Source organism: Pygocentrus nattereri, chromosome 6 (assembly GCF_015220715.1).
Source record: "Pygocentrus nattereri isolate fPygNat1 chromosome 6, fPygNat1.pri, whole genome shotgun sequence".
NCBI lineage: Eukaryota > Metazoa > Chordata > Actinopteri > Characiformes > Serrasalmidae > Pygocentrus > Pygocentrus nattereri.
In genome coordinates, this window is record NC_051216.1 from 23,660,429 (window position 1) to 23,686,727 (window position 26,299).

General features: G+C 38.1%; 1 protein-coding gene across 17 annotated transcripts in view; it reads left to right on the forward strand.

The window, feature by feature from the left end:
- The window catches only part of neb (nebulin), a 64,015-nt gene that overhangs the window by 17,724 nt on the left and 19,992 nt on the right, over nucleotides 1–26,299 (forward strand). For 11 of the 17 annotated variants that reach the window (XM_037539425.1, XM_037539431.1, XM_037539433.1 and 8 more), the window contains exons 29-107: nucleotides 80–187; nucleotides 276–587; nucleotides 676–882; nucleotides 983–1,087; nucleotides 1,262–1,369; nucleotides 1,565–1,876; nucleotides 1,970–2,176; nucleotides 2,259–2,363; nucleotides 2,768–2,875; nucleotides 3,003–3,314; nucleotides 3,408–3,614; nucleotides 3,716–3,820; nucleotides 3,948–4,055; nucleotides 4,149–4,460; nucleotides 4,669–4,875; nucleotides 5,479–5,583; nucleotides 5,698–5,805; nucleotides 5,911–6,222; nucleotides 6,332–6,535; nucleotides 6,623–6,727; nucleotides 6,964–7,071; nucleotides 7,154–7,465; nucleotides 7,630–7,833; nucleotides 7,929–8,033; nucleotides 8,176–8,283; nucleotides 8,870–9,181; nucleotides 9,321–9,524; nucleotides 9,668–9,772; nucleotides 9,860–9,967; nucleotides 10,068–10,379; nucleotides 10,505–10,708; nucleotides 10,800–10,904; nucleotides 11,046–11,153; nucleotides 11,272–11,583; nucleotides 11,673–11,876; nucleotides 12,065–12,169; nucleotides 12,313–12,420; nucleotides 12,549–12,860; nucleotides 12,987–13,190; nucleotides 13,357–13,461; nucleotides 13,566–13,673; nucleotides 13,752–14,063; nucleotides 14,150–14,353; nucleotides 14,557–14,661; nucleotides 14,743–14,850; nucleotides 14,941–15,252; nucleotides 15,417–15,521; nucleotides 15,654–15,752; nucleotides 15,952–16,053; nucleotides 16,176–16,283; nucleotides 16,384–16,695; nucleotides 16,833–16,937; nucleotides 17,033–17,137; nucleotides 17,840–17,944; nucleotides 18,030–18,137; nucleotides 18,251–18,361; nucleotides 18,505–18,702; nucleotides 18,793–18,897; nucleotides 18,999–19,103; nucleotides 19,233–19,337; nucleotides 19,429–19,536; nucleotides 19,619–19,732; nucleotides 19,861–20,058; nucleotides 20,913–21,017; nucleotides 21,119–21,223; nucleotides 21,339–21,446; nucleotides 21,546–21,653; nucleotides 21,745–21,852; nucleotides 21,943–22,047; nucleotides 22,177–22,281; nucleotides 22,392–22,490; nucleotides 23,657–23,761; nucleotides 23,868–23,972; nucleotides 24,238–24,342; nucleotides 24,439–24,543; nucleotides 24,628–24,732; nucleotides 24,822–24,926; nucleotides 25,027–25,131; nucleotides 25,247–25,351. In XM_037539425.1, coding sequence (XP_037395322.1) covers nucleotides 80–187; nucleotides 276–587; nucleotides 676–882; nucleotides 983–1,087; nucleotides 1,262–1,369; nucleotides 1,565–1,876; nucleotides 1,970–2,176; nucleotides 2,259–2,363; nucleotides 2,768–2,875; nucleotides 3,003–3,314; nucleotides 3,408–3,614; nucleotides 3,716–3,820; nucleotides 3,948–4,055; nucleotides 4,149–4,460; nucleotides 4,669–4,875; nucleotides 5,479–5,583; nucleotides 5,698–5,805; nucleotides 5,911–6,222; nucleotides 6,332–6,535; nucleotides 6,623–6,727; nucleotides 6,964–7,071; nucleotides 7,154–7,465; nucleotides 7,630–7,833; nucleotides 7,929–8,033; nucleotides 8,176–8,283; nucleotides 8,870–9,181; nucleotides 9,321–9,524; nucleotides 9,668–9,772; nucleotides 9,860–9,967; nucleotides 10,068–10,379; nucleotides 10,505–10,708; nucleotides 10,800–10,904; nucleotides 11,046–11,153; nucleotides 11,272–11,583; nucleotides 11,673–11,876; nucleotides 12,065–12,169; nucleotides 12,313–12,420; nucleotides 12,549–12,860; nucleotides 12,987–13,190; nucleotides 13,357–13,461; nucleotides 13,566–13,673; nucleotides 13,752–14,063; nucleotides 14,150–14,353; nucleotides 14,557–14,661; nucleotides 14,743–14,850; nucleotides 14,941–15,252; nucleotides 15,417–15,521; nucleotides 15,654–15,752; nucleotides 15,952–16,053; nucleotides 16,176–16,283; nucleotides 16,384–16,695; nucleotides 16,833–16,937; nucleotides 17,033–17,137; nucleotides 17,840–17,944; nucleotides 18,030–18,137; nucleotides 18,251–18,361; nucleotides 18,505–18,702; nucleotides 18,793–18,897; nucleotides 18,999–19,103; nucleotides 19,233–19,337; nucleotides 19,429–19,536; nucleotides 19,619–19,732; nucleotides 19,861–20,058; nucleotides 20,913–21,017; nucleotides 21,119–21,223; nucleotides 21,339–21,446; nucleotides 21,546–21,653; nucleotides 21,745–21,852; nucleotides 21,943–22,047; nucleotides 22,177–22,281; nucleotides 22,392–22,490; nucleotides 23,657–23,761; nucleotides 23,868–23,972; nucleotides 24,238–24,342; nucleotides 24,439–24,543; nucleotides 24,628–24,732; nucleotides 24,822–24,926; nucleotides 25,027–25,131; nucleotides 25,247–25,351 — 12,327 coding nt within the window. Of the gene's footprint in view, nucleotides 1–79; nucleotides 188–275; nucleotides 588–675; nucleotides 883–982; nucleotides 1,088–1,261; nucleotides 1,370–1,564; nucleotides 1,877–1,969; nucleotides 2,177–2,258; nucleotides 2,364–2,767; nucleotides 2,876–3,002; nucleotides 3,315–3,407; nucleotides 3,615–3,715; nucleotides 3,821–3,947; nucleotides 4,056–4,148; nucleotides 4,461–4,668; nucleotides 4,876–5,478; nucleotides 5,584–5,697; nucleotides 5,806–5,910; nucleotides 6,223–6,331; nucleotides 6,536–6,622; nucleotides 6,728–6,963; nucleotides 7,072–7,153; nucleotides 7,466–7,629; nucleotides 7,834–7,928; nucleotides 8,034–8,175; nucleotides 8,284–8,869; nucleotides 9,182–9,320; nucleotides 9,525–9,667; nucleotides 9,773–9,859; nucleotides 9,968–10,067; nucleotides 10,380–10,504; nucleotides 10,709–10,799; nucleotides 10,905–11,045; nucleotides 11,154–11,271; nucleotides 11,584–11,672; nucleotides 11,877–12,064; nucleotides 12,170–12,312; nucleotides 12,421–12,548; nucleotides 12,861–12,986; nucleotides 13,191–13,356; nucleotides 13,462–13,565; nucleotides 13,674–13,751; nucleotides 14,064–14,149; nucleotides 14,354–14,556; nucleotides 14,662–14,742; nucleotides 14,851–14,940; nucleotides 15,253–15,416; nucleotides 15,522–15,653; nucleotides 15,753–15,951; nucleotides 16,054–16,175; nucleotides 16,284–16,383; nucleotides 16,696–16,832; nucleotides 16,938–17,032; nucleotides 17,138–17,839; nucleotides 17,945–18,029; nucleotides 18,138–18,250; nucleotides 18,362–18,504; nucleotides 18,703–18,792; nucleotides 18,898–18,998; nucleotides 19,104–19,232; nucleotides 19,338–19,428; nucleotides 19,537–19,618; nucleotides 19,733–19,860; nucleotides 20,059–20,912; nucleotides 21,018–21,118; nucleotides 21,224–21,338; nucleotides 21,447–21,545; nucleotides 21,654–21,744; nucleotides 21,853–21,942; nucleotides 22,048–22,176; nucleotides 22,282–22,391; nucleotides 22,491–23,656; nucleotides 23,762–23,867; nucleotides 23,973–24,237; nucleotides 24,343–24,438; nucleotides 24,544–24,627; nucleotides 24,733–24,821; nucleotides 24,927–25,026; nucleotides 25,132–25,246; nucleotides 25,352–25,762; nucleotides 25,865–26,299 lie in introns of all 17 variants that reach the window. The other 6 variants (XM_037539442.1, XM_037539426.1, XM_037539429.1 and 3 more) reach the window with 5 other exon arrangements.

Below are 26,299 nucleotides of genomic sequence, written 5' to 3' on the forward strand. Positions count from 1 at the left end.
TTCAATGACAAAATGATAATACATTTTTTTTATCTCTATTTAATTTCACATTAACTGCTAAACTTTTACCTTTTTGCAGACCTACTACACATATGCACACAAGAAGGATATTTTAAAAGGACACCATATGAAACAGGACGCAATACCAGTTGTTGCTGCCAAATCTTCAAGGGATATTGCCAGTGATGTTAGTAGCTCCACATTTCACTTTGCATCTATATTTAAGGTTAAGGGCTGCTGGAATTGTATCATTTAAATATTTGTTAATTTTACAGTACAAGTACAAGCTTGCATACCAGAAAGCTAGAGGCCACCACGTTGGCTTCCGCAGTCTTCAGGACGACCCACTGCTGGTGCACTACATGCAGATGGCAAAGATGCAGAGTGACAAGAACTACAAGAAGGACTATCACAAGGCTAAGCTGAAGTATCACACTCCTGTGGACATGCTGAGTGTTGTACAGGCCAAGAATGCATCTAAGATTCAGACATATATAGGCTACAAGCAGCCTCTCCATCACTACACACTTCTTCCAGACGCCATGCATATTGATCTGGCTCGCACAATGATGGAGATTCAGAGTGATGTAAGTCGCACATTATTTTATCTAACTTCTTCAAATATATTAAGAAATCTAGAAGATAATTTTGTGCATCTGCTTCTTATCTTTTTAGAATACGTACAGCTCAGAATATAACAGCATCTACAAGGGAGCAGGCTGGGTTCCCATTGGTTCTATTGATGTAGAGAGAGCCAAGGCTGCCAATGCTGCCCTGAATGAGAAATCCTACAGGACGCATCCCAGCACATTGAAGTTCACTAGTTTGACAGACCAAATGAACATGACCTTAGCCATGAGTAACTCTAAGCAGATAAATCTTGTAAGTAAACTTCAAAAGCTACTTATATAATGCAGTAGTTGCATTAAACGTAAACCCACAATTCTCCAATTGTTTGTATTGTTTATTTTCTCTATTGCAGGCTGCTTATAAAGCTTCTGGAGAGAAATTCATGCACACCTACCACTTGCCTGCAGACAGCCCACAGTTTCTGCAGGCCAAGTATAATGCCCAGACTATTAGTGAGGTAAATCACATGACAGAGGGCCTTAGTTTAGATACTGTAATTGAAGTTTTGCATACTGTGTGACAGCACCAAAGACATACTTAAACCTTGCCATGTTGAAAAGTTTGTTAACCCAGACCGAAAGTGAAAAAACGCTCATTTGCAATACAAGCATCTTGTTCTCCCTTTTTACAGAAACATTACAAGTCTCAGTGGAATGCAGACATTGCCAAAGGATATGACATGAAAGCTGATGCTATTCCCATACTTGCTGCCAAACAAGGACGACATATTGCTAGTAATGTAAGTAATTTAGTCATTTTTGTCCTTAATCTCTAATTTTCATCAGGTAAGTGAACCTGTTTTTTTTTTTTAATAATTTATAATGTAGGTACCTTACCATGCAACATATGTATTCACTGAACATTATAATAAACATGCATTATAATGTGTATTCATTTTAACAGTCATTTTACAGTATTGTTGCTTTGTTCACAGTTCCAGTACAAGAAAGACTACGAGAAAGCTAGAGGCCACCACGTTGGCTTCCGCAGTCTTCAGGATGACCCGCTGCTGGTGCACTACATGCAGGTGGCGAAGATGCAGAGTGACAAGAACTACAAGAAAGACTATCACAAGGCTAAGCTGAAGTATCACACTCCTGTGGACATGCTGAGCGTTGTGCAGGCCAAGAATGCATCTAAGGCTCAGACATATGCAGGCTACAAGCAGCGTCTCCATCACTACACACTGCTCCCTGATGCCATGCAACTGGAGTTAGCTCGCACCATGAATGTCACTTCTAGTGATGTGAGTGGACTTTGCTTCATTGACAGTGTGCAATATTTGAATTAGTGTGGGCTTGATAAGTGTTGTTCATGACCATCTCTATAATATTTACAGGTTGAGTACAAGAGTGATTACAATTCCTCTTTGAAAGGTCTTGGGTGGGTGCCCATTGGTTCACTGTCAGTGGAAACTGCAAAGGTTGGAGGGAACATACTGAGTGAGAAGAAGTACCGCAGTCACCCCTCCAAATACACCTTCCACAAGCACATGGACTCCATGGACCTGGCACTAGCCACTGCAAATAACCAGATCATGAACAAAGTTAGTTTGAGTTTTGTTTTTCATTGTCTGATAACAGGAGCTTAGCTATTCAGTAACCTGTTTTAAATCTGTTTTATTGTAGCAAGCATATATTGCTGCATGGAACAAAGACAAGCTCAACATCCATGTGATGCCTGACAGCCCTGAAATTCTCCTTGCCAAGGCCAATGCGGTGACTAATAGCCAGGTAAAGTCATGTAATCAGAAAATTCAATGTAAAGAATGTTTGATAACAGACATTTAATATTACTTTTCTAAGGTAGTAATAAAAGCTATGAATAATAATTTAGTTTGTTTTAAAATATGCTATTATGTACTTATAATTATCTTGTTTTATAAATACATGAACATTTTATAAACATGTATAATTATATGGTCATGGTCTTACATTTTTCTAATGGCTCCTTGAAAGCTGAAAGATGTTTCACATTAAAGAGTTGGACAAAAATTCTTATGTTAACAGTAGAACAATGTTGGTTTTCATAACCAAGCTTGGCATTATTTACTGCTTCTTTAAATGCAAATCATTGATTGCATTAGTTTTACTGTTCTGCTTAGTTTTTCTCAAATATTTTCTGTGCATTTTTTCAGAAACTCTACAAAGCTGGCCTTGAGGAAATGAATAAGAAGGGTTATAACCTAAAACCAGATGCTATTTCTATCCAGGCTGCCAAAGCTGGAAGGAATATTGCCAGTAATGTATGTTAATCAGTTGTTCCCTTTTGTTCCAGATATAATGTATTCTTTGTGTTTTTGCATATACTCATTAGTATGTGGTGTAAAGATCTGAGTTACTAATGAAGCCATCATTTTATCAATGTTATAGTATAAATACAAGCTGGCCTATGAAAAGGCCAAAGGCCACCACGTTGGCTTCCGCAGTCTTCAGGACGACCCGCTGCTGGTGCACTACATGCAGGTGGCGAAGATGCAGAGTGACAAGAACTACAAGAAAGACTATCACAAGGCTAAGCTGAAGTATCACACTCCTGTGGACATGCTGAGCGTTGTGCAGGCCAAGAATGCATCTAAGGCTCAGACATATGCAGGCTACAAGCAGCGTCTCCATCACTACACACTGCTCCCTGATGCCATGCAACTGGAGTTAGCTCGCACCATGAATGTCACTTCTAGTGATGTGAGTGGACTTTGCTTCATTGACAGTGTGCAATATTTGAATTAGTGTGGGCTTGATAAGTGTTGTTCATGACCATCTCTATAATATTTACAGGTTGAGTACAAGAGTGATTACAATTCCTCTTTGAAAGGTCTTGGGTGGGTGCCCATTGGTTCACTGTCAGTGGAAACTGCAAAGGTTGGAGGGAACATACTGAGTGAGAAGAAGTACCGCAGTCACCCCTCCAAATACACCTTCCACAAGCACATGGACTCCATGGACCTGGCACTAGCCACTGCAAATAACCAGATCATGAATAAGGTGGCCAGATCTACTGAGCAAAATTACCTCTCATACATATCCCACATTTAATTATTTCAGCAGTAGTTTTTTTATTTATTTTTGCATGTTTTGAATTGCAGCAAGCATACACAGCTACTTGGGACAAGGACAAAGTTAAGATTCACGTCATGCCTGATACCCCAGAGATTCTTCTGGCAAGGGCCAATGCTATTGCAATGAGTGAGGTAGGTCTAAAATATGCCATTTTTACTTGCAATAGTATCTCAAAGCCACAATTAATATTTGATCATCACTAGCGTCATAAGAAAGGCGGCATTTTAAAAGAGCACCATGGTAAAATTTGTTTTTCAGAAAGCATACAAAGCTGGAATGGAAGCTGCAAAGAAGAAGGGTCATGACCTCAGAGTGGATGCCATACCTTTGGTTGCTGCCAAAGCCTCAACACGCATTGCCAGTGATGTGAGTACCTTTAATGATTAATTCAATACCTTATTATATCCATTATGTTTCTTTCATTTATTTATTTTATGTTTTGCTTTTTACAATTTACAGTACAAGTACAAACTGGACTACATAAAGTCAAGAGGCCGCCATGTTGGCTTCCGTAGTCTTCAGGATGACCCTCTGTTGGTGCACTACATGCAGGTGGCCAAGATCCAAAGTGATAAACTGTACAAGAAGGACTATCACAAGGCCAAGCTGAAATACCACTCCCCTGTGGACATGCTGAGTATTGTGCAGGCCAAGCATACTACTGCTGTTCAGACCTACGCTGGATACAAACAGCACATTTCTCACTACACTGTTCTGCCTGATGCTATGAACTTGGAACTAGCTCGCAACATGCAAACGATTGCAAGTGATGTGAGTTAGCTAATTTTATGAGGAAAACCCTTGCTCATTAAAACGTTTGCGATTTTAAACTCCACTGAGCATATTAAAGTTACAATTAAAGCACAATCAGTTTATTATTAGCCATGCTAACAATGTAACACAAACAAGTTAGCATTTGTTCAAACTGATTGAACAAACTTCTTTTTTTTTGTGTTAATTTTGTTGTTTGTTTTCACAGAACATCTATAAGAGTGAATACAATAACTACATGAGAGGAATGCCATGGGTTCCCATTGGTTCGTTGGATGTGGAGAAAGCAAAGACTGCTAGTCGCATTGGCAGTGAAAAGCTGTATCGTACACATCCCAGCAACTACAAGTTCACCAAAGATATGACTTCCATGGACTTGGTCCTAGCTGCATCTAACAATCAGATCATTAATAAGGTAATTTGATGCCAACATGCTGCTTAATTTGGTACTTGGCTCAATTCTTTGTTTGTGATTTCTTTGATTATTCTGTGCAGATGTTCTAAAAAGATATTCAGGATTGGGATTTTAAGAGGGTATCACAATGCTAAAAGTACATTTTGAAATGTTTACAGTTTTTCGTGTCATAGCATTATGTTAGTGTCATACATTGTTGGGTTTTTGTTTCACTTATTGCAAAGAAAAAATAATCATGGCCTCATAGCAGAACAAATGTTAAACAGGCAAGGACATTTTAGGCTTTTTAGAATCTAAACCTTGTACATAATTTTTAACCGTGGACCTAGTTGTGAGCAAGATTCTAAATCACTCTGCTTCTGGATTTCCATCAATATTTTCCTGTTTTTGAGAGTTTGATATATGCCAGCATGATTCTTCACACTTTCTTATTTGACAGATTGAAATGTTTTTCTGTTCATTTTAAAACTGCATATTTGGCCTCAGACATTTGTCAGAATTTTTTGCTGCTTATGTTGTTTGTATTGCATAACAGAAATATACTGATAAATAATATAACATCATTAATTTATTTAATTATAAAAACTATAATTTCCTTCACAGAAAAGCTATACTGATGCCTGGGAGAAGGACAAAACATCAATTCACCTCATGCCAGATGCAATGGATGTAACTCTTGCACGTCAGAATAGAGTTAATTACAGTGAGGTTAGTAATCTTTAACCATTTGTTTGCTTATCCATTAAATTTGTACTTGTGACCCACACACAGAAATATTAATTTGATGTCTTTTTTGGTTTGCTTTTTTGTTCCTGTTTTTAGAAATTATATAAGCTTGCCAATGAACAAGCAAAGAAGAAGGGCTATGACATGCGTGTTGATGCTATTCCTATTAAAGCAGCTAAAGCATCCACAGGCATCGCTAGTGATGTAAGTTTTTCTCTTATTGGGACACAATAAATGATTTCTGTACATTAATGGATAACTGATTTGAATATGCACAAGATGAATGAAACTTTTTTTTATGTTTGGTAGTATAAGTATAAGGCTGGATATCGTAAGCAAGTTGGTCACCACATTGGTGCCCTGAGTATCCGGGATGACCCACTGCTCATGCTGGCCTTGAACTCAGCTAAAATTGCTAGTGATGCCCTGTACAAGAAGGACTTCAACAAATCCAAGACAAAGTTCCATCTTCCAGTGGACATGCTTGCATTTGAACTGGCAAAGAAGAACCAGATCCAAGTCAATGATGCCAATTACAGAACCTACCTGCACAACTGGACCTGCCTGCCAGACTCCAACGATGTTGTCCAGGCCCGACAAGTCTATGACATCCAGAGTGATGTGAGTTTTCTTTTGGCATGTTGATCATGCTAACATTTTTTCCCTTATACACCACTTTGTTCATTCTGTTCACTTTAATAATGGATGTTTTATTCCATTTATTTCACAGGCTGTTTATAAGGCAGATCTGAAATGGCTGCAAGGCTTGGGATGGGTCCCCATTGGCTCACTTGATGTAGAGAAAGCTAAGAAAGCTGGAGAGATTATGAGTGAAAAACGGTATCGTCAGCACCCAAGCAACTTCAAATTCACAATCACAACTGAGGACATGGGATTGGCCTTGGCTAAAGCCAATGCTGAAGTCATGAACAAGGTAGACTTTTATTTGTTTGTTTGTTTGTTTGTTTGTTTGTTTGTTTGCTGATTAGTAATATAATAAAGCGCTTTTTTTTTCTAACAGAAAAATTACATCCAAGCTTGGGAGAATGATAAGACCAAGATCCATATGATGCCAGATACAATGGAGGTGGTCCTTGCAAGGCAGAATAAAGTGACTTACAGTGAGGTCAGTCAGTTTTACTGAATACTTTTCTGTACGAGGCAGCTATTTCTAGTAAAACAGCATTTAAACTAAATAAGCACTGAGATAGCTAATTACTATTCATTGATTATATTCAAAATGAGACCATCAGTTATTACTTTAATGGATATTTGGCATCATGCTGCTGTGATGTCCAAATCTTTTGGTGATACCTTTTTGTTTATTTGAATTGATTGGAAATTTATTCTGTTTTTTTCCAGAAACAATATAAACTTGCCAACGAGTTGGCAAAGAAGAAGGGCTATGACTTGCGCAATGATGCCATTTCTGTTATTGCTGCTAGAGCTTCTCGGGACATTGCTAGCGATGTAAGTATTAGGAACTGCAAAAATGTCTCTCAGGCTACTTAGAAATTTTCAGTAAACTGAACCTGATATGTGTCCTTTTTAGTACAAGTACAAGACTGGATATCGTAAGCAAGTTGGTCACCACATTGGTGCCCTGAGTATCCGGGATGACCCACTGCTCATGCTGGCATTGAACTCAGCTAAGATTGCTAGTGATGCCCTGTACAAGAAGGACTTCAACAAATCCAAGACAAAGTTCCATCTTCCAGTGGACATGCTTGCATTTGAACTGGCAAAGAAGAACCAGATCCAAGTCAATGATGCCAATTACAGAACCTACCTGCACAACTGGACCTGCCTGCCAGACTCTAACGATGTTGTCCAGGCCCGACAAGTCTATGACCTCCAGAGTGATGTGAGTTGTTTATATATATATATATATATATATATATATATATATATATATATATATATATATATATATATATATATATATATATACATAAAACAGTATTATTTATATATCTAGTGATTCATCAATGGACATAATATTTAATATATTCATTTCCTATTTCACAGGCTGTTTATAAGGCAGATCTGAAATGGCTACAAGGCCTTGGATGGGTCCCCATTGGTTCTCTTGATGTAGAGAAAGCAAAGAAAGCTGGAGAGATTTTAAGTGAACAACGGTATCGTCAGCACCCAAGCAACTTCAAATTCACAAGCACAACTCAAGATATCGGAATGGCCCTGGCTAAAGCCAATAATGAAATCATGAACAAGGTAACTGTTGCACTGACATAAAAACATGCATCTGATATTATGTTCTAAACATAAACATAAATGTTTTATGTGTTTCCTTAAATGAATTCTGACAGCAAACCTACATCCAAGCTTGGGAGAATGACAAGAGCAAAATCCACATCATGCCAGATGCAATGGAGGTGGTCCATGCTAAACAGAACAAAGTCAACTACAGTGAAGTGAGTCATACAAGAATTACAATATTGTGCTCAGCTGATGAGAAATGCTCATTAGAGTTGATATAGTTTTCCAAAGCAGTAGCTTCATTGAGGTCTGTAAGTTCTGTTCATAATATCATGTTTCTCATGAATGTCCACTCAGAAATTATACAAACTTGCCAATGAAGAGGCCAAGAAGAAGGGATATGATTTGCGTGGTGATGCCATTTCTATCAAAGCAGCCAAGGCCTCCAGAGATATCATCAGTGATGTAAGTGCATCCTTTTTAACAGTATCATTGAAAAGCTTAACAGTATGTCCATCCTTTTTTTATTTTGCTAAATGGTTTTCCTGTACATTTTACTATATATTGTAAAAAGGTGAAAGGACCCATATCATAGAAAACTGAAATCTCTGCAATTTAGAAAATAAAAGAGGTTGTTGTAATATGTATTGTTAAAGTTTCAAACTGTGATGTTCACTCCCAAGTCTATACAGTCCATTTATGCAAACTAAACAATGAAAACAACCCTTTCAGAAGCAATTTTTGTTCAGCATTTTTAAGCCCAGACTGCTTTTTGAGGGAAGCACAATACAATCAGCACAAAACAGAAATTGTATACATTTATCAGTCTTAAAGGCACAGTAACATAAACACGCCATTTAATTCTAAAGAATTAGGGGAGATTAGAAAATAAATTTTGGCTGTTTTCAGTACATAAAATCATATAAATGTCATAAGTGGACCTTGCTAGATAAATGTAGGATATGGCCCCTTTAAGGGTAAATGACTTTTACATTGTAAACTGCATTTGAGATTTTTTCTTTTTTCTACATTTTGTCATTTTCCACTGTAGTTCAAGTACAAGACTGGCTATCGTAAGCAAGTTGGCCACCACATTGGTGCCCTGAGTGTCCAGGATGACCCACTGCTCGTGCTGGCCCTGAACTCAGCTAAGATTGCTAGTGATGCCCTGTACAAGAAGGACTTCAACAAATCCAAGACAAAGTTCCATCTTCCAGTGGACATGCTTGCATTTGAACTGGCAAAGAAGAACCAGATCCAAGTCAATGATGCCAATTACAGAACCTACCTGCACAACTGGACCTGCCTGCCAGACTCCAACGATGTTGTCCAGGCCCGACAAGTCTATGACCTCCAGAGTGATGTAAGTGTTATTATATGCTTGCCTGTCTTTTATAAATACATTTTGTGAATTTGATCATTTGTTTCAAACGTCATGCAATACCATGTCAATTTAATTAATGAATATGAAATATACATTTTTTGTTTCTGTGTATGATTAGGCTGTATATAAGGCTGATCTGAAATGGCTGCAAGGCCTGGGATGGGTCCCCATTGGCTCACTTGATGTAGAGAAAGTGAAGAAAGCTGGAGAGATTCTGAGTGAAAAACGGTATCGTCAGCACCCAAGCAATTTCAAGTTCACCTGCACAACCCAGGACATGGGGTTGGCCTTGGCTAAAGCCAATGCTGAAGTCATGAACAAGGTATTGTTTCAAGAAGCATGAATGCACTCCCTGATTCTTTTGGTCTTTTAAGATATGTACACATTTTAGCCCCTTTCTAATTAAAGATCCATCTTTTGATTTATGGTTGAATGTATTTAAATGTATGTATTTTTGCACTACAGAAAAATTATATCTCAGCTTGGGAGAGTGATAAGACAAAGATTCATATGATGCCAGACACACTGGAGGTGGTCCTTTCAAGACAAAACAAGCTTAATTACAGTGTGGTAAGGTGCAAGCATTGTTTTATTGGTAAAATAATCAGAATTTCTCCTGGCAAAGTTTTTTCTTCTAATTTCTAACCTCTTCTTTAGAAACAATACAAACTTGCTAATGAAGAGGCTAAAAAGAAGGGCTATGACTTGCGTGGAGATGCCATTTCTATCAAAGCTGCCAAGGCATCCAGAGATATCATAAGTGATGTGAGTTTTCCATTTATAATAATAATATATTATCATTAAATATACATGGTGAACCTAATGAAAATTGTTAAACATTGCTTTGGTCACCTTTAAACTGTAGTACAAGTACAAGACTGGCTATCGTAAGCAAGTTGGTCACCACATTGGAGCCCTGAGTATCCGGGATGACCCACTGCTCGTGCTGGCCCTGAACTCAGCTAAGATTGCTAGTGATGCCCTGTACAAGAAGGACTTCAACAAATCCAAGACAAAGTTCCATCTTCCAGTGGACATGCTTGCATTTGAACTGGCAAAGAAGAACCAGATCCAAGTCAATGATGCCAATTACAGAACCTACCTGCACAACTGGACCTGCCTGCCAGACTCCAACGATGTTGTCCAGGCCCGACAAGTCTATGACCTCCAGAGTGATGTAAGTATATTGTTATGTATGTACGTCTTATGTGTCTGTACACTGTACAATTGAGTGAGACACTATGCAGTGTGTAGAGACTTGTTTGATGTGATATCATTTGACTCATTTTGCTTCTCACTTAGGCTGTTTATAAGGCTGATCTGAAATGGCTGCAAGGCCTGGGGTGGGTCCCCATTGGTTCACTTGATGTAGAGAAAGCGAAGAAAGCTGGGCAGATTCTGAGTGAAAGACAATATCGTCAGCACCCAAGCAACTTCAAGTTCACCTGCACAACCCAGGACATGGGATTGGTCTTAGCTAAAGCCAATGCTGAGATTGCTAATAAGGTACAGTAACAATGTACACTAAAATCATTCATTCATTTTTTAAATATTAACTTCCATAGCTGCACTTATCAATTTAATTTGTCTCCCACAGAAACATTACATTGAAGCCTGGGAAAAAGAAAAGACCAAGATTCACATTATGCCTGATGCTATGGATATTTTGCTGGCAAAACAGAACAATGTTAATTACAGTGAGGTAAGAGTGTTTTTTCATAGTGTCTTGAAGTCTTGAATACTGAACATAGATTCATGTCAGTATTTTACAATGTACGCTTATTTGCATTCTTTAAAGATCCTTCACAAACAATATTTAAATATGTGTCTTTTTTGCTTATAGAAAAGGTACAAATTTGCCAATGAAGAATCCAAGAAGAAGGGCTATGACTTGCGCAGTGATGCTGTTGCTATCAGAGCAGCCAAGGCATCTAGAGACATCGTTAGTGATGTAAGTATTTTCTTGTCTTGCACATTCTGTACAATTGTTGTCTTGCACATTTCCATGCAATTGTTAAACATAAATGACTGATGCTCAAATAATTAATAATTAAATTATTTCACTGTAGTACAAGTACAAGGCTGGATATCGTAAGCAAGTTGGTCACCACATTGGAGCCCTGAGTGTGCGGGATGACCCACTGCTCGTGCTGGCCTTGAACTCAGCTAAAATTGCTAGTGATGCCCTGTACAAGAAGGACTTCAACAAATCCAAGACAAAGTTCAACCTCCCAGTGGACATGCTTGCATTTGAACTGGCAAAGAAGAACCAGATCCAAGTCAATGATGCCAATTACAGAACTTACCTGCACAACTGGACCTGCCTGCCAGACTCCAACGACGTTGTCCAAGCTAGGAAAGTGTATGATCTGCGCAGTGACGTAAGTTTGTAGTAAATAATTTATATCTTTTTATTAATCCAATCAGTTTTTCAGCAGGTAAACAGCTGCACTGACCTTTCCTTATTTAGGCTGTGTACAAAGCTGACCTTGAGGACATGAAGGGCATTGGATGGGTCCCAATTGGTTCGATAGATGTCTTAAAGGCAAAGAAAGCAGCAGAGATCCTCAGCGATCGCCTCTACAGGCAGAAACCAGACACATTTAAATATACACAAGACATGCAGTCCATACCCATGGTCCTGGCAAAGACAAATGCTGACGTTATGAACCAGGTAAAATGACCTCATTGTTTTCGATTAATTGGAAACATATAAAAAGATGAAATCAGCATAAACTTATTATCACCAAGATAGAAGAGAATTTAGTTTTTGCGTAATTTGTTAGTTAATTCTTTGTGTCCTTATATTACTGCTCCCACATATTTAACATTGGAATATTGTTTTTTGCTGTTACATTTCAGCATCAGTACATTGCAGCCTGGGAAGCTGATAAGGTCAAGATCCATATTAACCCTGATACCCCAGAAATTCTGCTGTCTAAGGCCAATGCTATTGTGAACAGCAGGGTAAGTTTCAAGTATTAATGTTATTTTTTTTTTATTCTTTTTAGTATTCACTTTAGTACTACTTCATATGTTTATAGAACCATGACTCAGTTGTTATTTGATTTTGAGTTTTACTTACCCTTTGATTTAAAACAAAAAAACAGAAACTGTACAGGCAAGCAGTGGAGGACAGCTTCAGGAAGGGATATGACATTAAATCAGATGCTGTCTCCATCAGAGCTGCCAAAGCATCCAGAGACATCATTAGTGATGTGAGTATACCATTTTCTTTTCCATGAAGTACCACTAATATTGTAAATTTAGCTGTTGTAACTGAAGAGACATGCATTTGCAATAATAATTAAAATTAAGACATCTAAAGGCTTTCATTTTTGTTTAGTACAAATACAAGACTGGATATCGTAAGCAAGTTGGGCACCATATTGGAGCTAGATGCGTCAAGGATGACCCACTGATCATGCTGGCCCTGAACTCTGCTAAGATTGCAAGTGATGCCCTGTACAAGAAGGACTTCAACAAATCCAAGACCAAATTCAATCTCCCAGTGGACATGCTGAATCTCGAGCTGGCCAAGAAATGTCAAATCCAAGTCAATGATGCGAACTACAGAACGTATCTGCACAACTGGACCTGCCTGCCAGACTCCAATGATGTTGTTCAGGCTAGGAAGGTTTATGACCTGCGTAGTGATGTGCGTGATTTTTATTTATTCACTTTTTGCATGGCCATTTACTCAAGGCCTTTTTGGCATATATATCTGTTTACCTCTAAAGCTGAAGGTGAAAGCAATAATGTCTTTTCTCTCACTTAAAACCAGGCTGTGTACAAAGCTGATATGGAATGGATTCGAGGCACAGGTTGGGTTCCCATTGGCTCTGTGGAGGTAGAAAAGGTAAAAAAAGCCAGTGAAATCTTGAGTGAGAGGAAATACCGTCAGCATCCAAGCAAATTCAAGTTTACCAGCACAACAGACTCTGTCCCAATGGCTCTTGCCAAAGCCAATGCTCACATCATGGACCAGGTAGTTTTTATTCTATTTTTTTCTTGTGAAGAAATAGTGAGAAAAACAAATGTACTATTAATGTTTTAACACATTAAATGACTGTGCAATTGAACATATATTCTTTAATAGTCATAAATGGTTCACTCCTGTTTCTTCTCCATTCATAATCATTACTGCTTTGCAGAGAGCCTATGTTGATGCCTGGAATAAGGAGAAAATCCAAATCCACATCATGCCAGATACGCCTGAGATTGAGTTAGGAAGGCAGAACAAACTCAACAACAGCATTGTAAGTGCATTGCCACTTTTGCAATACATGACTGAAAACATCAGTATCAAAATGATACAGCTGTCAGCCACTGAACATCCTTAATGTTTTTGTTTTTTTTTAAGAAATACTACCACCAAGCCTATGTGGACAGTCTTAAGAAAGGATACTTCCTGCCAAAAGATGCTGTTGCTGTTAAAGCTGCCAAGGCCTCCAGGGACATCATCAGTGATGTAAGTGTCTGTAGTCTAAATTGACATAAGCAATTTACATATAAAACAAAGCTGATACTCATCATTATATTCTTGCAGTACAAGTACAAAGCTGGCTACAGAATGCAACAAGGACATCACATTGGAGCTCGAAGTGTCACTGATGACCCACTGATCATACTGGCCCTGAACTCTGGTAAAATTGCTAGCGATGTCCTATACAAGAAGAACTTCAACAAATCCAAGACCAAATTTAATCTCCCAGTGGACATGCTGAGTCTTGAGCTGGCCAAAAAATGTCAAATTCAAGTCAATGATGCCAACTACAGAACTTACCTGCACAATTGGACCTGCCTGCCAGACTCCAATGATGTTGTCCAGGCTAGGAAGGTTTATGACCTGCGCAGCGATGTAAGTATATATCTTCTGAGAAATTACAAATGGTGTTCATTAATATATCAGCTCACGGCTGACCAGGTTTCAAACTGTCTTCCTAGGCGGTGTATAAGAGTGACCTAGAGTGGCTTCGTGGAATCGGCTGGATGCCACAAGGTTCTATTGAAGTTATTAAAGTCAAGAATGCCCAGAGAGTCCTCAACGAGCGACTGTATAGACAGCATCCTAGCAAAGTCCCATTCACAAGTGCAGTGGACTTGCCTGTCATTGTTCTAGCCAAGCAGAATGCTGATATCCTCAGTGAAGTAAGCTGCTCTCATCCCTCCAGTGCTCCAAACAATGCTCATATCTCTTAGCATCACAAATAATTTTTGTGTAATTTTCTCTTGTTTCATGTCCAGCAACTATGCGTATTAGTTCCATTACACTAAAATCACTGAACTGTATGCAAAACAAATGACTACCTTTGGTGAACAGATATGCTTGTTTTCTTGTTCTTTGATCACAGAGAAAATACAAGGAGGCATGGGAAAAAGACAAAACGACAATCCATATGAACCCAGACACACCAGCAGTTATACTGTCCAAGGCCAATGCCATTGCTGTCAGCAATGTAAGCAAACCCTTCAAATTTCCACCTGTTTTCTTTGTTTGTTTTTAATCGATTTTCACTAGCTGTTTGTCCTGTCAACAGAAAATGTATACTAAAGACTGGGACTCCCAGAAGGCAAAAGCATACCAGATCAAAGAGGATGCTGTCGCTGTTTTGAAGGCCAGAGCTTCTAGAGACATTGCTAGTGATGTAAGCCTTGCAAGAACATTTTTAGAATAAAATATACTTTTTTGTAGCCAAATTTTGCACAAAATGATCTTTATCTTTTCATCTTTGCAGTACAAGTACAAGGAAGGTTACCGTAAGCAAGTTGGGCACCATATTGGAGCTAGATGCGTCAAGGATGACCCACTGATCATGCTGGCCCTGAACTCTGCTAAGATTGCAAGTGATGCCCTGTACAAGAAGGACTTCAACAAATCCAAGACCAAATTTAATCTCCCAGCGGATATGTTGAACCTTGAACTGGCTAAGAAATGCCAAATCCAAGTCAATGATGCCAACTACAGAACGTATCTGCACAATTGGACCTGCCTGCCAGACTCCAACGATGTTGTTCAGGCTAGGAAGGTTTATGACCTGCGCAGTGATGTGCGTGATTTTTATTAATTCATTTTTTGCATGGCCATTTACTCAAGGTCTTTTTGAGTGATGTCAGCTAAAGTTTTATTTATTTATTTATTTAGAGCAGGAACTATTAAATATGTCTATTGGATTAGTGAAGATATAAGCATTTTTCTTCTTATGATGAACAGGCTGTATACAAGGCTGATCTAGAATGGCTGAGAGGATGCGGCTGGAGCCCCCATGAATGCTTAGAAGTCAAGAAGGTGAAGAATGCCCAGCAGATCCTGGCAGATGTAAGTGCTTAAAATTTGTTCTCCTCTTTTGAAAATGAATATGTAACACTTGGCTATTTTTATGTGTGCCTATTACTTTTGGCGATACAAAAGGAGAAAAAAAATTGTGTTTTTTGTGATTGTTGTTTACAGAGAGGCTACCGTGTGAAGCTGGATGAGCAGAAGTACACTGTTCCTTCAGATAGGCTTGATATTTTGCGTGCCAAGAATTCTGCTAGTGTGCTGAATGAGGTGAGAAATCCTATTCTCTAAAAAGATGTCATTATATTTCAGATTGTAAAGATGATAATTCCATTTTAGGTTCTATATGAAAGCCTTTGTCATATTGTATCTAATATGTGTAGAAGAGTACATCACTATTAAACAACAAATGTTTGTTTCAATGGTGTATTAAACCTGTATTTTGAACAATTGTGTTCTTCTCTCCCAGGCAAGCTACCGTGAGGCATGGCACCGTGATAAGGTCAAATACACAATGCTGGACACCCCACTGCTGGCAACAGCCAGGGAAGTGGCCAAGAATACTCATCCAGTTAGTGCAAATTTTTCCTTGCATCTTTTCAAGTGCCAATGAAATACTTAATAACTTGAGCAAAGATACTGTATGTTCATTTTAATTTATTTATTATACTTTATTTCTCTTATCACTCACAGACACTCTACACCAAGGACTGGGATAAGACAAAGGCTACCTCATATTTCATGCCTGGAGATGCTGTTCCTATTAAACAGTGTATCAGCACCACCAAAGTGCAAAGTCATGTAAGTAGTAGTTTATCTTTAAATTATTTAGATCTCTGTATATGTTGCCCATTAGATATTTCTATTGCCACAAGAAAACCTCTGACATTTTTTTGTGCAGTACAATTACATGGAAGGCTACCGTAAGCAAGTTGGTCATCACATTGGTGCCCGAAGCATCCAGGATGATCCACTTATGATCCTGGCTGTGAACTCTGCTAAGATCGCTAGTGATGCCCTGTACAAGAAAGACTTCAACAAATCCAAGACTAAGTTCAACCTCCCTGTAGATATGTTGGCTTTTGAATTAGCCAAGAAATGTCAGATGCAGGTCAATGATGATAATTACAGAACTTACCTGCACAACTGGACCTGCCTACCAGATCAGAATGATGTTATTCAGGCTCGCAAAGTCTATGATCTTTGTAGTGATGTAAGTCTAGTGAACTTTTCTCTGTTCATACTTAATTTTAAGAACTGGAGACTATGTAACAAATATAAACTTATGTTAAACAAGATAATAGGAAGTTTAAAAATAGTTACATAACCACTCTCATCTTCTCCTTCAAGAATGTCTACAAGGCAGATTTGGAATGGATCCGTGGCTGTGGATGGGTGGCAGCTGATAGTGTTGAGCATGTCAAAGTCAGGAAAGCCCAGGAGATCCTTAATGATGTAAGTGCTCACCATTCTTCTCATAGACCCAAGTACTGTTCAGACTGAGAATTCATTATTCTAGTCCTACACCTGCTTCTGTTCTCTCTAAACAGAGACACTACAAGAAAGGTGCCACGGAAAACTTCTCTAAGTTCACCCTTGTCGTGGATCGCCCTGAAATTGTCTTGGCCAAAGTTAATGCTTTTAATCTCAGTGATGTAAGTATTTTAAACTGTTTAAGGTATTTTTATTTTTAGCAATAATATTGTTTAAGCATATTCTTTTACCACAGTACTAGTCATAAAGGATGCCTAACATGAAATAATTTGTCTTTTTGTTAAAGGGGAATTCCACCAATTTTTCATAATTTCTGCATAATTAAATGGACAAGATGTAAAGAAAGTTCATAGTGCTTTGATGTGAAATGCTGCATTGTAGATTTTTTTACAGTGGTGGTGATAAGAACCAGGGGTCATGATGACTACAGCATTAATATAGACATTTTATTGACTATCTGAAACCTCCTGTAAACATACACAGAGTTTTTATATGTAATATTAAAAATTGTTAAAGCAGTGGTAAATTTTTAAAAAAGCCTTTTGTGAGATGTTAGACACTTGAAACTGTTCAGTCATCTGGTTTCTATCACCACCACTGTGAATAATTCTTACTCGGTAGGTTTCCCTAGGATATAGCATTTCACACCAAACCACTCTGAATGGTGCTGTTTACATCTTGAACATTTATAAAGCAAAATTCCCAAAAAAATATGGAATTCCCCTTTAATTCTTTCCTTTATGTTTGATTATATTTTATTTGGATTTTTTTTATTTACCAAAGTATGCTACCTTTTTAGCATTTCTTGTTCCATTTCCTGATTATGTTTATCATTTCTAATTTCATTTCTTATTTTTGTAAAGCTGAAGTACAAAGAGTCCTTCAACCTGGAGAAGGGTCACTACATTGGATCTGATGATACCCCACAGCTGGCCCACTGCAGAGAGTTTGCAAAGAACATTAGTGAGGTAAAGCACTTTTACTCTCACCTCTAATTAAAAACCAATAAGGACTTGAATGTTCCTATTGTGTTACATTTCCTTCTTTTTGCAGAAACTGTACAAACTCGGCTGGGATGAAACCAAAGCCACTGGTTATCAGCTGAACCATCAGTATCTCCCACTTACTGTAGCCAAGAAGAGTAGAGACATCGTCAGTGATGTGAGTCAACATGTTCATGTTCAATACATGGTCAAGTTTAAGACAACACTACTGAAGGCATAATTTATCTATTTGTCTTTTTTACATAATTACTCAGCTATTTTTTTTTTCAGGTTAAGTATCATGATTCCCATGAAAAAGCCAAGGGTCACTACATGGCTGGAACTCTGGTTGACTTCCCTGAAGTGGTCCACTTTGGTAAAATAGAAAAGATGAAGAACCTGGTAAGCGGTGACATCACATTATAGAGGATATGTCAAGTGAAATCCTCTTTCTTTCAAAGCCTAGGACAAGTGAAAGACATCATTTAATGCGAAGATTTAATGTAAAAATGTCATGCTTTTTATGTTGACTTCATTTACTACAGAGAGACTACCATAAGGACTATAATACGACCAAGACTAAGCTACACATTCCTGCTGACATGATCAGCCATGTTGTTGCCAAAAGATGCCAGGATATCCTGAGTGATGTGCAGTATCGCACCTACCTGCACCAGTGGACGTGCCACCCTGAGCAGAATGATGCTATTCGCGCCCGCAAGGCCAATGAGATCCTGAGTGATGTAAGTTATCTCTGAACTTCCATACCAAATCAAACTCTATATCTCGTCTATCAAACCAAGTAAAATTCTATTGTTTGATCTATTTTTTAGGTGTTCTACAAAGATGACCTGAACTGGATGAAGGGCATTGGCTGCTATACATGGGACACACCTGAAATTGTGCGTGCCAAGAAGTCTTATGAGCTTCAGAGTGATGTGAGTAGCAATTTAAAGACCTGCTATTCCTGCAAATCCAGATATATACTCTTCACAAGTAAAGATTGCATAACTCTTTTTGATCTTCTGTTTTTCAACAGATCAAGTATAAGGCGGAGGGTAAGAAGGAGTTCAATAACTACTCCATTGTGACAGATACCCCTGTGTATGTGACTGCTATACTGGGCCACACCTGGGCTAGTGAAGTATGTCTTTAGAAATTTAAACATTTAAATAATGTCTTTTTATATTTAACTAATGCATTTTGTTTGAACAAATCTTAGAAACATTTTTATTGGGTTGTACATTTAAACTGATTTACACTTCATCCACAGCTGAACTATAGAGAAGCTTACCACAAGGAGAAGCACTTGTACACCACTGTTCTGGACACCTATGACTATGCAAGATGCTTAAACCTGAAGCAACTATACAGCACGGTAAGTCTGAGGAATCAAACGTCTTACATGTTTTTGCCTCAGTCTATGCTGTTGTACTAAGTTTATGTATGTGTTATCTTTTCACCCACAGAAAGCATACTCCGCTCTCTGGGATAGAATCAAGGCCAAGAGCTACAGCTTGCCTCATGACTCTCATGCTTTGGTCCATGCCAAACATCAGAAGGTCGTCTTGAGCAACGTGAGTCCAAACATTCAACAGCTTCTTCAAAATTCCAACTGACTGTTTGAATTAGAGAATAAACATACTGTCATTTCTGCAGGTGAAATACAAGGAGGATTATGAGAAGTTTAAGGCCCTCTACAGTCTACCTAAGTGTCTGGAGGATGACCCTGCCACTGCTAGATGCATCAAGGCTGGTAAACTCAACATAGATGTAAGTCCCTTTCTCAAAATGAATAATGATAATTACAGTTGAGTTCCAGTGGTTTACAAGATTACAGGAATGATCCATGTCTGATGTTTTGTCTCTTTTTCATAATTTTTTATCATCTTTTTCAACAGCGCCTGTACAAGCAGAAGTGGGAAAAGACCAAAGCCAAAATCCATGTGCCTCCTGACATGCTGGATGTGGTGGCTTCCCGCAACACCCAGAAAATGGTCAGTGAAATTGATTACCGTAAATACCTGCACCAGTGGATCTGCCTGCCTGACATGCAGGTCTACGTACATGCCCGCAAAGTCAACGAGCAGCTCAGTGATGTGAGTAAACCCTCTTATATATTTCACAACCATGAATTTTATGTGTTTGCTATGCACAGCTGAAAAAATAATAAAATGCTGATATCATAGAAGATTTCTATCACTTTTTAAATAAAACACTTTGTTATTGCATGTAAAGTTCACTCAGTGCACACATACATCCATACATGGAAACCAACATGCAAAAATAGCCCACTGAATTTGTTGTTTTTTGTGATGTCACAAATTTACATATTTATTTTCCATTCCATTTATATTTAAATATATCCACCCATCCATGTTGCAGTTATATGAGGTTTTAGCCTGTACAATATTTCTGAGGCACAGTGCAGGGCAGTCAACATAACAGAGCTCATCAGTCTTAAAGGCACATTAATCAAACAAGTTGTTTCATTCTAGGAGCTAAACAGAGCTTGTAAATAGTTGTATAAAAATGAATTGTTTTTCAAGCATAATACAAATGTCATAAATTGGGGGAAAAAAAAAAATTATATATATATATATATATATATATATATATATATATATATATATATATATATATATATATATATATATATGAACCATCGTTTCTACCACACTGGATTGTGCTGTTCTGGAACCTATTTGACCTGCACTTCTCAGTAGATTTAAAATAGATTTATTTTACATTAATTCAACCTCCACCACATCACTTGTTATAGTAATTCAACATCTGTACCATCACATCACTTTTTATAGTAATTCAACCTTTGTACTGAATTTGATGTAATTTATTTGAAGCTGTAAATGAAAACACAAGTCTCTTTAATCATTGATTATGGTAAATGGAAAGTGAAGCAATCTTTTTCCTGACATTGAATGTATATCCGCAGATCTTCTACAAAGATGACATGAACTGGCTGAAGGGAATTGGCTGCTATGCTTGGGATACACCTGAGATTCTACGCTGCAAGCAAGCAATGAAGCTGCAGAGTGATGTAAGCATGGACTGTCTCCTGCTATCAACATCTGCTGCTTTGTTATGTTTCAGATCCTCCTCTTACCCTCCATTTGAACTGTTTTGCCCTGCCTGTTTCAGTCATTATACAGAGCTAAGGGAATTGAACATTTCAAGAACTACTCTGTTGTGATGGAAACCCCTGTGTATGAGACATGCAAGCTGAGCGCCCACAACCTGAGTGAGGTACGTCTGTTAAAATACATCAAAATGCTTGTCAATTTTAAAGTTTGAATCAGCATTCTAAGTGAAGTAAAGAATTCTTATCCTGTTCATTAAGTTTTATCCTTCCCTTCCTCAGCTCAACTACCGCAATGACTATGTCACCAATGTAAGGGGTAAAAACACCGCTCCTGCTGTGACTGTTGACTCAGAAAGGGCTCGTTTGGCCAATTACATCCAGAGTGATGTAAGATTTCTGTCCTACCTAACTTTGTTCACAGCATAATTGCGAGTAATTCTCCAATTACATTTCTAATATTTTAATAATATTTTCTTTTTTATGTAGAACCTTTACAAAGAGGCCAGCAAGAGCTTCATGCCCACTGGTTACTCTCTTCCTAATGACACACCACTTATGAAACACGCTAAGGCCAGCAGGACCATCGCTAGCAATGTAAGAGGGCATCATAACACATTCCGCAATCAAAGCATGTTGATCTGATGATGCCATTATATGTCAACTTGTCTTGCTCCAATATCCACAGGTGAAGTACAAGGAAGCTTATGAACTTATGAAAGCAAAGAGCTATAAACTGGACCCCAATGGTGTCAATTTTGTCACCATCAGAAAGGCCAACCAGGTCATCAATAATGTAAGACAAACAATCACTTTCACCTTTTGAATTTTGATACTGCTCATGTCAGAGAAACAAAGTTTTTCACTGTTCATGTTATATTTTTAGCGACTTTACCGTGCCAAGTATGAGAAGGAAAAGGACAAGGTTCACTCTGTGTACGACACTCCAGAGATCAAGCAGGTTAAGGCTACCCAGGAGGCCATTAGTGATGTGAGTAACCCATATGTAGCGCTTCTATTACATTTTCATTACATCAATACTGCAAGATAAAATGCAACATTTTGCTTATTTTCCTTTTAAAACACTCAGATGACACTAAACACCTGTGATTCCCAATAGGTTTGCTACAAGGAAAAATACTATAGCAGCAGAGGCACACTCGTGCCCATGCCCATCACTCCAGAGCTGTTGCACTGCTTCCACGTCAATGAGCTCAACAGCGATGTATGTATCATGTATTTGGCCCGTTTTGTAGCCCATTTTACAAGTAACTCCTACTGTAGTACATAAGCAGTGTGTTTGTTTTAACTATGTTTGTTTTCATTTATTTACAGCTGAAATACAAAGAGGATCTGCAGTGGCTGAGAGGTATTGGTTGCTTTTTGTTCAACTCCCCTGAGATGGTCCGCATCCGCGAGTTCAACAAATTTAGGGTAACTATAAAAATGATCATTGTCATCATCTCAATGCAAATAAAAATGTTTAACCCTAATTAAACCTGTCACAGTTATTACATAATCACCTAAACATGGTTATTTATGCTGACTGCAATTATTTAAACTTGTAGAACAGTTTTGGGTTCTATCTCACACCAACGTGTACTATAGGATTAAGGGACAGAAAAGTGTTAACATTCAAGGAGGAAAGCATTAAGAGCCTTTTAGTTATGGTTTAGTATATTAAGCAATAGTGTTTAGTAGACTGACCTGCGATTTAAGGTGACAAAATAGGTTTATAAACAGCACATAATCAACTTGTTTATTTTATAATTGAATGGATACTATGATGAGGCTATTTAAAAGATATTGTAAATTAGACAAGTACTTCATTGACAATACTACCTGAGAATACTGCCAATATATTACCTGGTACACAGATAGATACAAAGAGAGTGCGAGGAAAAGAGAAAGACAGAGAGCTAACCTCTTCACCGAATCTCCTTCTGTAAGGGTTCCTTCCACTCTCCCTGCCCCTCTATCCTCCAATTAAAACTCAGAGTTCCTTCCCTCTTTCATCATTGACCAGAATGTTATTATGTAAAACCAAGACCTTGTTGTTCTGACCAATCAGAAGTGACCTTCTCAGAAAGGCATGGTAGAAACCTTGTTTTGGCCCTTTAAACTCATCCTAATTATTTTCCATAGTTGTTAGCTTTAACAATCTCATGTTTATTACAACAAACCGAAGGTGAATTAGGTGTATGTTTTATGAGTTAAGTTCGGTATGATCATGTAAATAGCAGAAAGCAGAAAATGCATTAATGTATTGTCATGATTCTTATGAAAACAACAAAAGTTCTAACATCTGACTTGTCCTATAACACGTTTAGAGGGCATCATTGAGTAATTAGTGTTTATTTGAGCTTAAGCTGTGTCGGTTGTTAGTTGGGAAGTATCAACAGCTAATCAGCCAATTTGGCTGTTTTAGGTCTATACTTTAATAGTTGCATGCAATAAATAAAAAAGACAATACAATTGGTAATCACAGTTATTCGTATGGAAATGAATCATTAGCTAAAATTTCAGAACGGTGACAGGCCCAATCTTAATGATTTTATGTTCTTTATAAATTCTTTTTTTTTTTTGTTTACCCCCCCAAGTCTTCCTATGATATTGAGGCCAAGAAGAACTTTGCCAACTTCTCTGTGGTTCTGGACACTCCAGAGTACCAGCGTGTGTCCGAGCTGAAGACGCACATAAGTGATGTGAGTTGTTCATCATTGCTCACAGGTCATGGCCCAGCAGATATATCAAATGGATTTTCTAATGACTACTTAACTTTCTATCCCATGTCTGTCTTTCTGCTGACAGCTGGTGTACAAAGCTGATGGCAATGTACAGAAGACCAAGTGCACCTCTACTGCAGATGCTTTAGACTTCAAGAGAGTCAAGTGGGCCCAGACTCTTAGCAACAAGGTAAAATACTCGCAGAACTTTATTATAAACCACATTATATTGCTAGGGTTAATCTGTTGTTATCAATGTTTATAAAATGACAAGCTTTTAACTAACAACTTATTCTTTTCGGAATAATTTTGGAGATGTTGATCCATATTTATCAAGCTTTTCAAAAGAAGGTCTGTAAGCTGACCTCAGTAGTTTGATAAATATGGGCCATTATGAGCAAAAGACCTATATGAAGACCTTATAGTTTTATATGATATGTCTGTCCCTTTTATAGTGGTTGTACACTAGCCTGGCTTCCAAAGAAAGAGCATTCTACACCCCAGAGTCACACACACCTCACTTGGACCATGCCAGAACTATGAAAGTTGTGTACAGTGAGGTAAGTCACATTGTTACTGAGAACTGAATTGATTTGTTCAGCATATTTTCCACATTTTTATGTTAATTTACATGCATCTTTGCTTTCCACATCTAGAAAAAGTACAAAGAACAATATGAAAAGATGAAGCACAGGTACACTGCTATCCATGACACACCCATTCTGATTCGTGCCAAAAAGGCCTACCTAAATTCCAGCGATGTAAGTATTTGTCTTACTTATTGTCTAATCTTGATGGCCTGTTCATTGACCTCAAGGACCTAATGCATGCCTTTTTCCCTCTAGCTGCGTTACAAGGAGACCTTTGAGCTGTCCAAGGGACACTATCACACTGTTAAGGATGCACTGGACATTGTTTGTGCTAAGCGTGTCAGAGATGACATCAGCGAGGTCAGTGAAGAGTTTCTTTCTCCATTTTAAGTGTGATGGGAATTGGTATAGGGGCTTTGTCCCTTACTGTCTTACTGTCCCTATCACAGGTTAAATACAGAGAGAAGTACATCAACTCACTGGGCACCTGGAAGTCCATCCCAGACCGTCCTGAGTTCTTCCACAGCAGAGTTGTAAGAGACTGCGTCAGTGATGTGAGTATAAGTTGCCTGAGCATATAAAATCTTTAGACAGTCTCATCAAGATGAATTTTGATTAAAATGTTTCTTTCTTGAACTTTCTCATTTATGTCAGATCAAATACAAAGAGGATCTAGACTGGCTCAAGGGCATTGGCTGCTATGTGTGGGATACACCTGTGCTGGTACAGGCCGAACATAACAAGACTCTCTACAGTGAGGTAAAGAACCTTTTGTCATTGGAGAATAACAGACGCAAAGAAACAATATATTTAGTATGTGTTGAAACTGACTGAATGATTGACATTTCTATTTCTTATGTTTTGTTTTTAACAGAGGCTGTACAAAGCATCTTATGAAAAGAACAGAGGCAACTTCAAGTACACATGTGACACACCCTTCTTTGAGGCTATCAAACAAGCTTCTGCTCTCGCCAATGATGTAAGTTAGAAGGAGAATTGTCTTGTCATGTTTATTAAACAATGGAATTTGAATAATAAGTGTTAAATTAAGCAAATGTGTGCATTTATATGTTTTATGTTGTATTTTGTTGTGTTTATATTATATTATGTTCATGTTGGTATATTAAAGAATAACTTGTACTTCTTTCTCTACATTTAAAGTAGGTACAATTTTCCACATGAATACATTGTAGATGACTTTTTATTGTGAAAAAAGAAGTGATTGTGAAAAAAGAAGTTTTAAATAACTGTACAGGAATGCCTTTTCTTTGATTTTAATTTATCTTTCTAACTTGGATGAGTGTTAAGCATTTTTCTCCTGGGTGACTGGTTAAGCCTCTTTTGAACTGGAGGCAGGTGTCTTTAACTGTTCCTTCAATGTTCTGAGCAGAGATCCTATCGCGCTGAATATGAGAAGACTAAGGATAAGTACACCGTAGTTGTAGATGACCCTAGAAACATCCTGGCTAAAGAGGTCAATAAGCTGAGCCAGGTAAAGCCCCCCCCTCAGTTCCAGTATGCCTCAGGGGCCCGAGCATGAGGCCAGCTCAGACCTGCTGGACGGTGCCGTCGCATGCTTATGAAGTTACTAATTCATGTTTCATTCTCTCTCTTAGGTGCCTACTATCGTGCCATGCAAATGACTCTCAGTGGTTTCTTTGAGTGTGCAGCATGATATCAATCTGTATACTCCAGAGAGTACCACATTCCAATATTCCATTGCTGTCCATAATACAACTAGCTACTGACAGTCGTTCTGCCTCAATAATTCCTTCATTTAAACAGTAGCAATTTTGATTAAGCTCATTGGAGTCACCAGATTGATATTAGAGCAAGCCTCTCGCAGGACTTCAGAAGCCACTGTCTGTTCCCTCTCTCTCTCTCTTTCCCCTTATTTTTGTAGCATGACCTCTGTGTCTGTATGTGT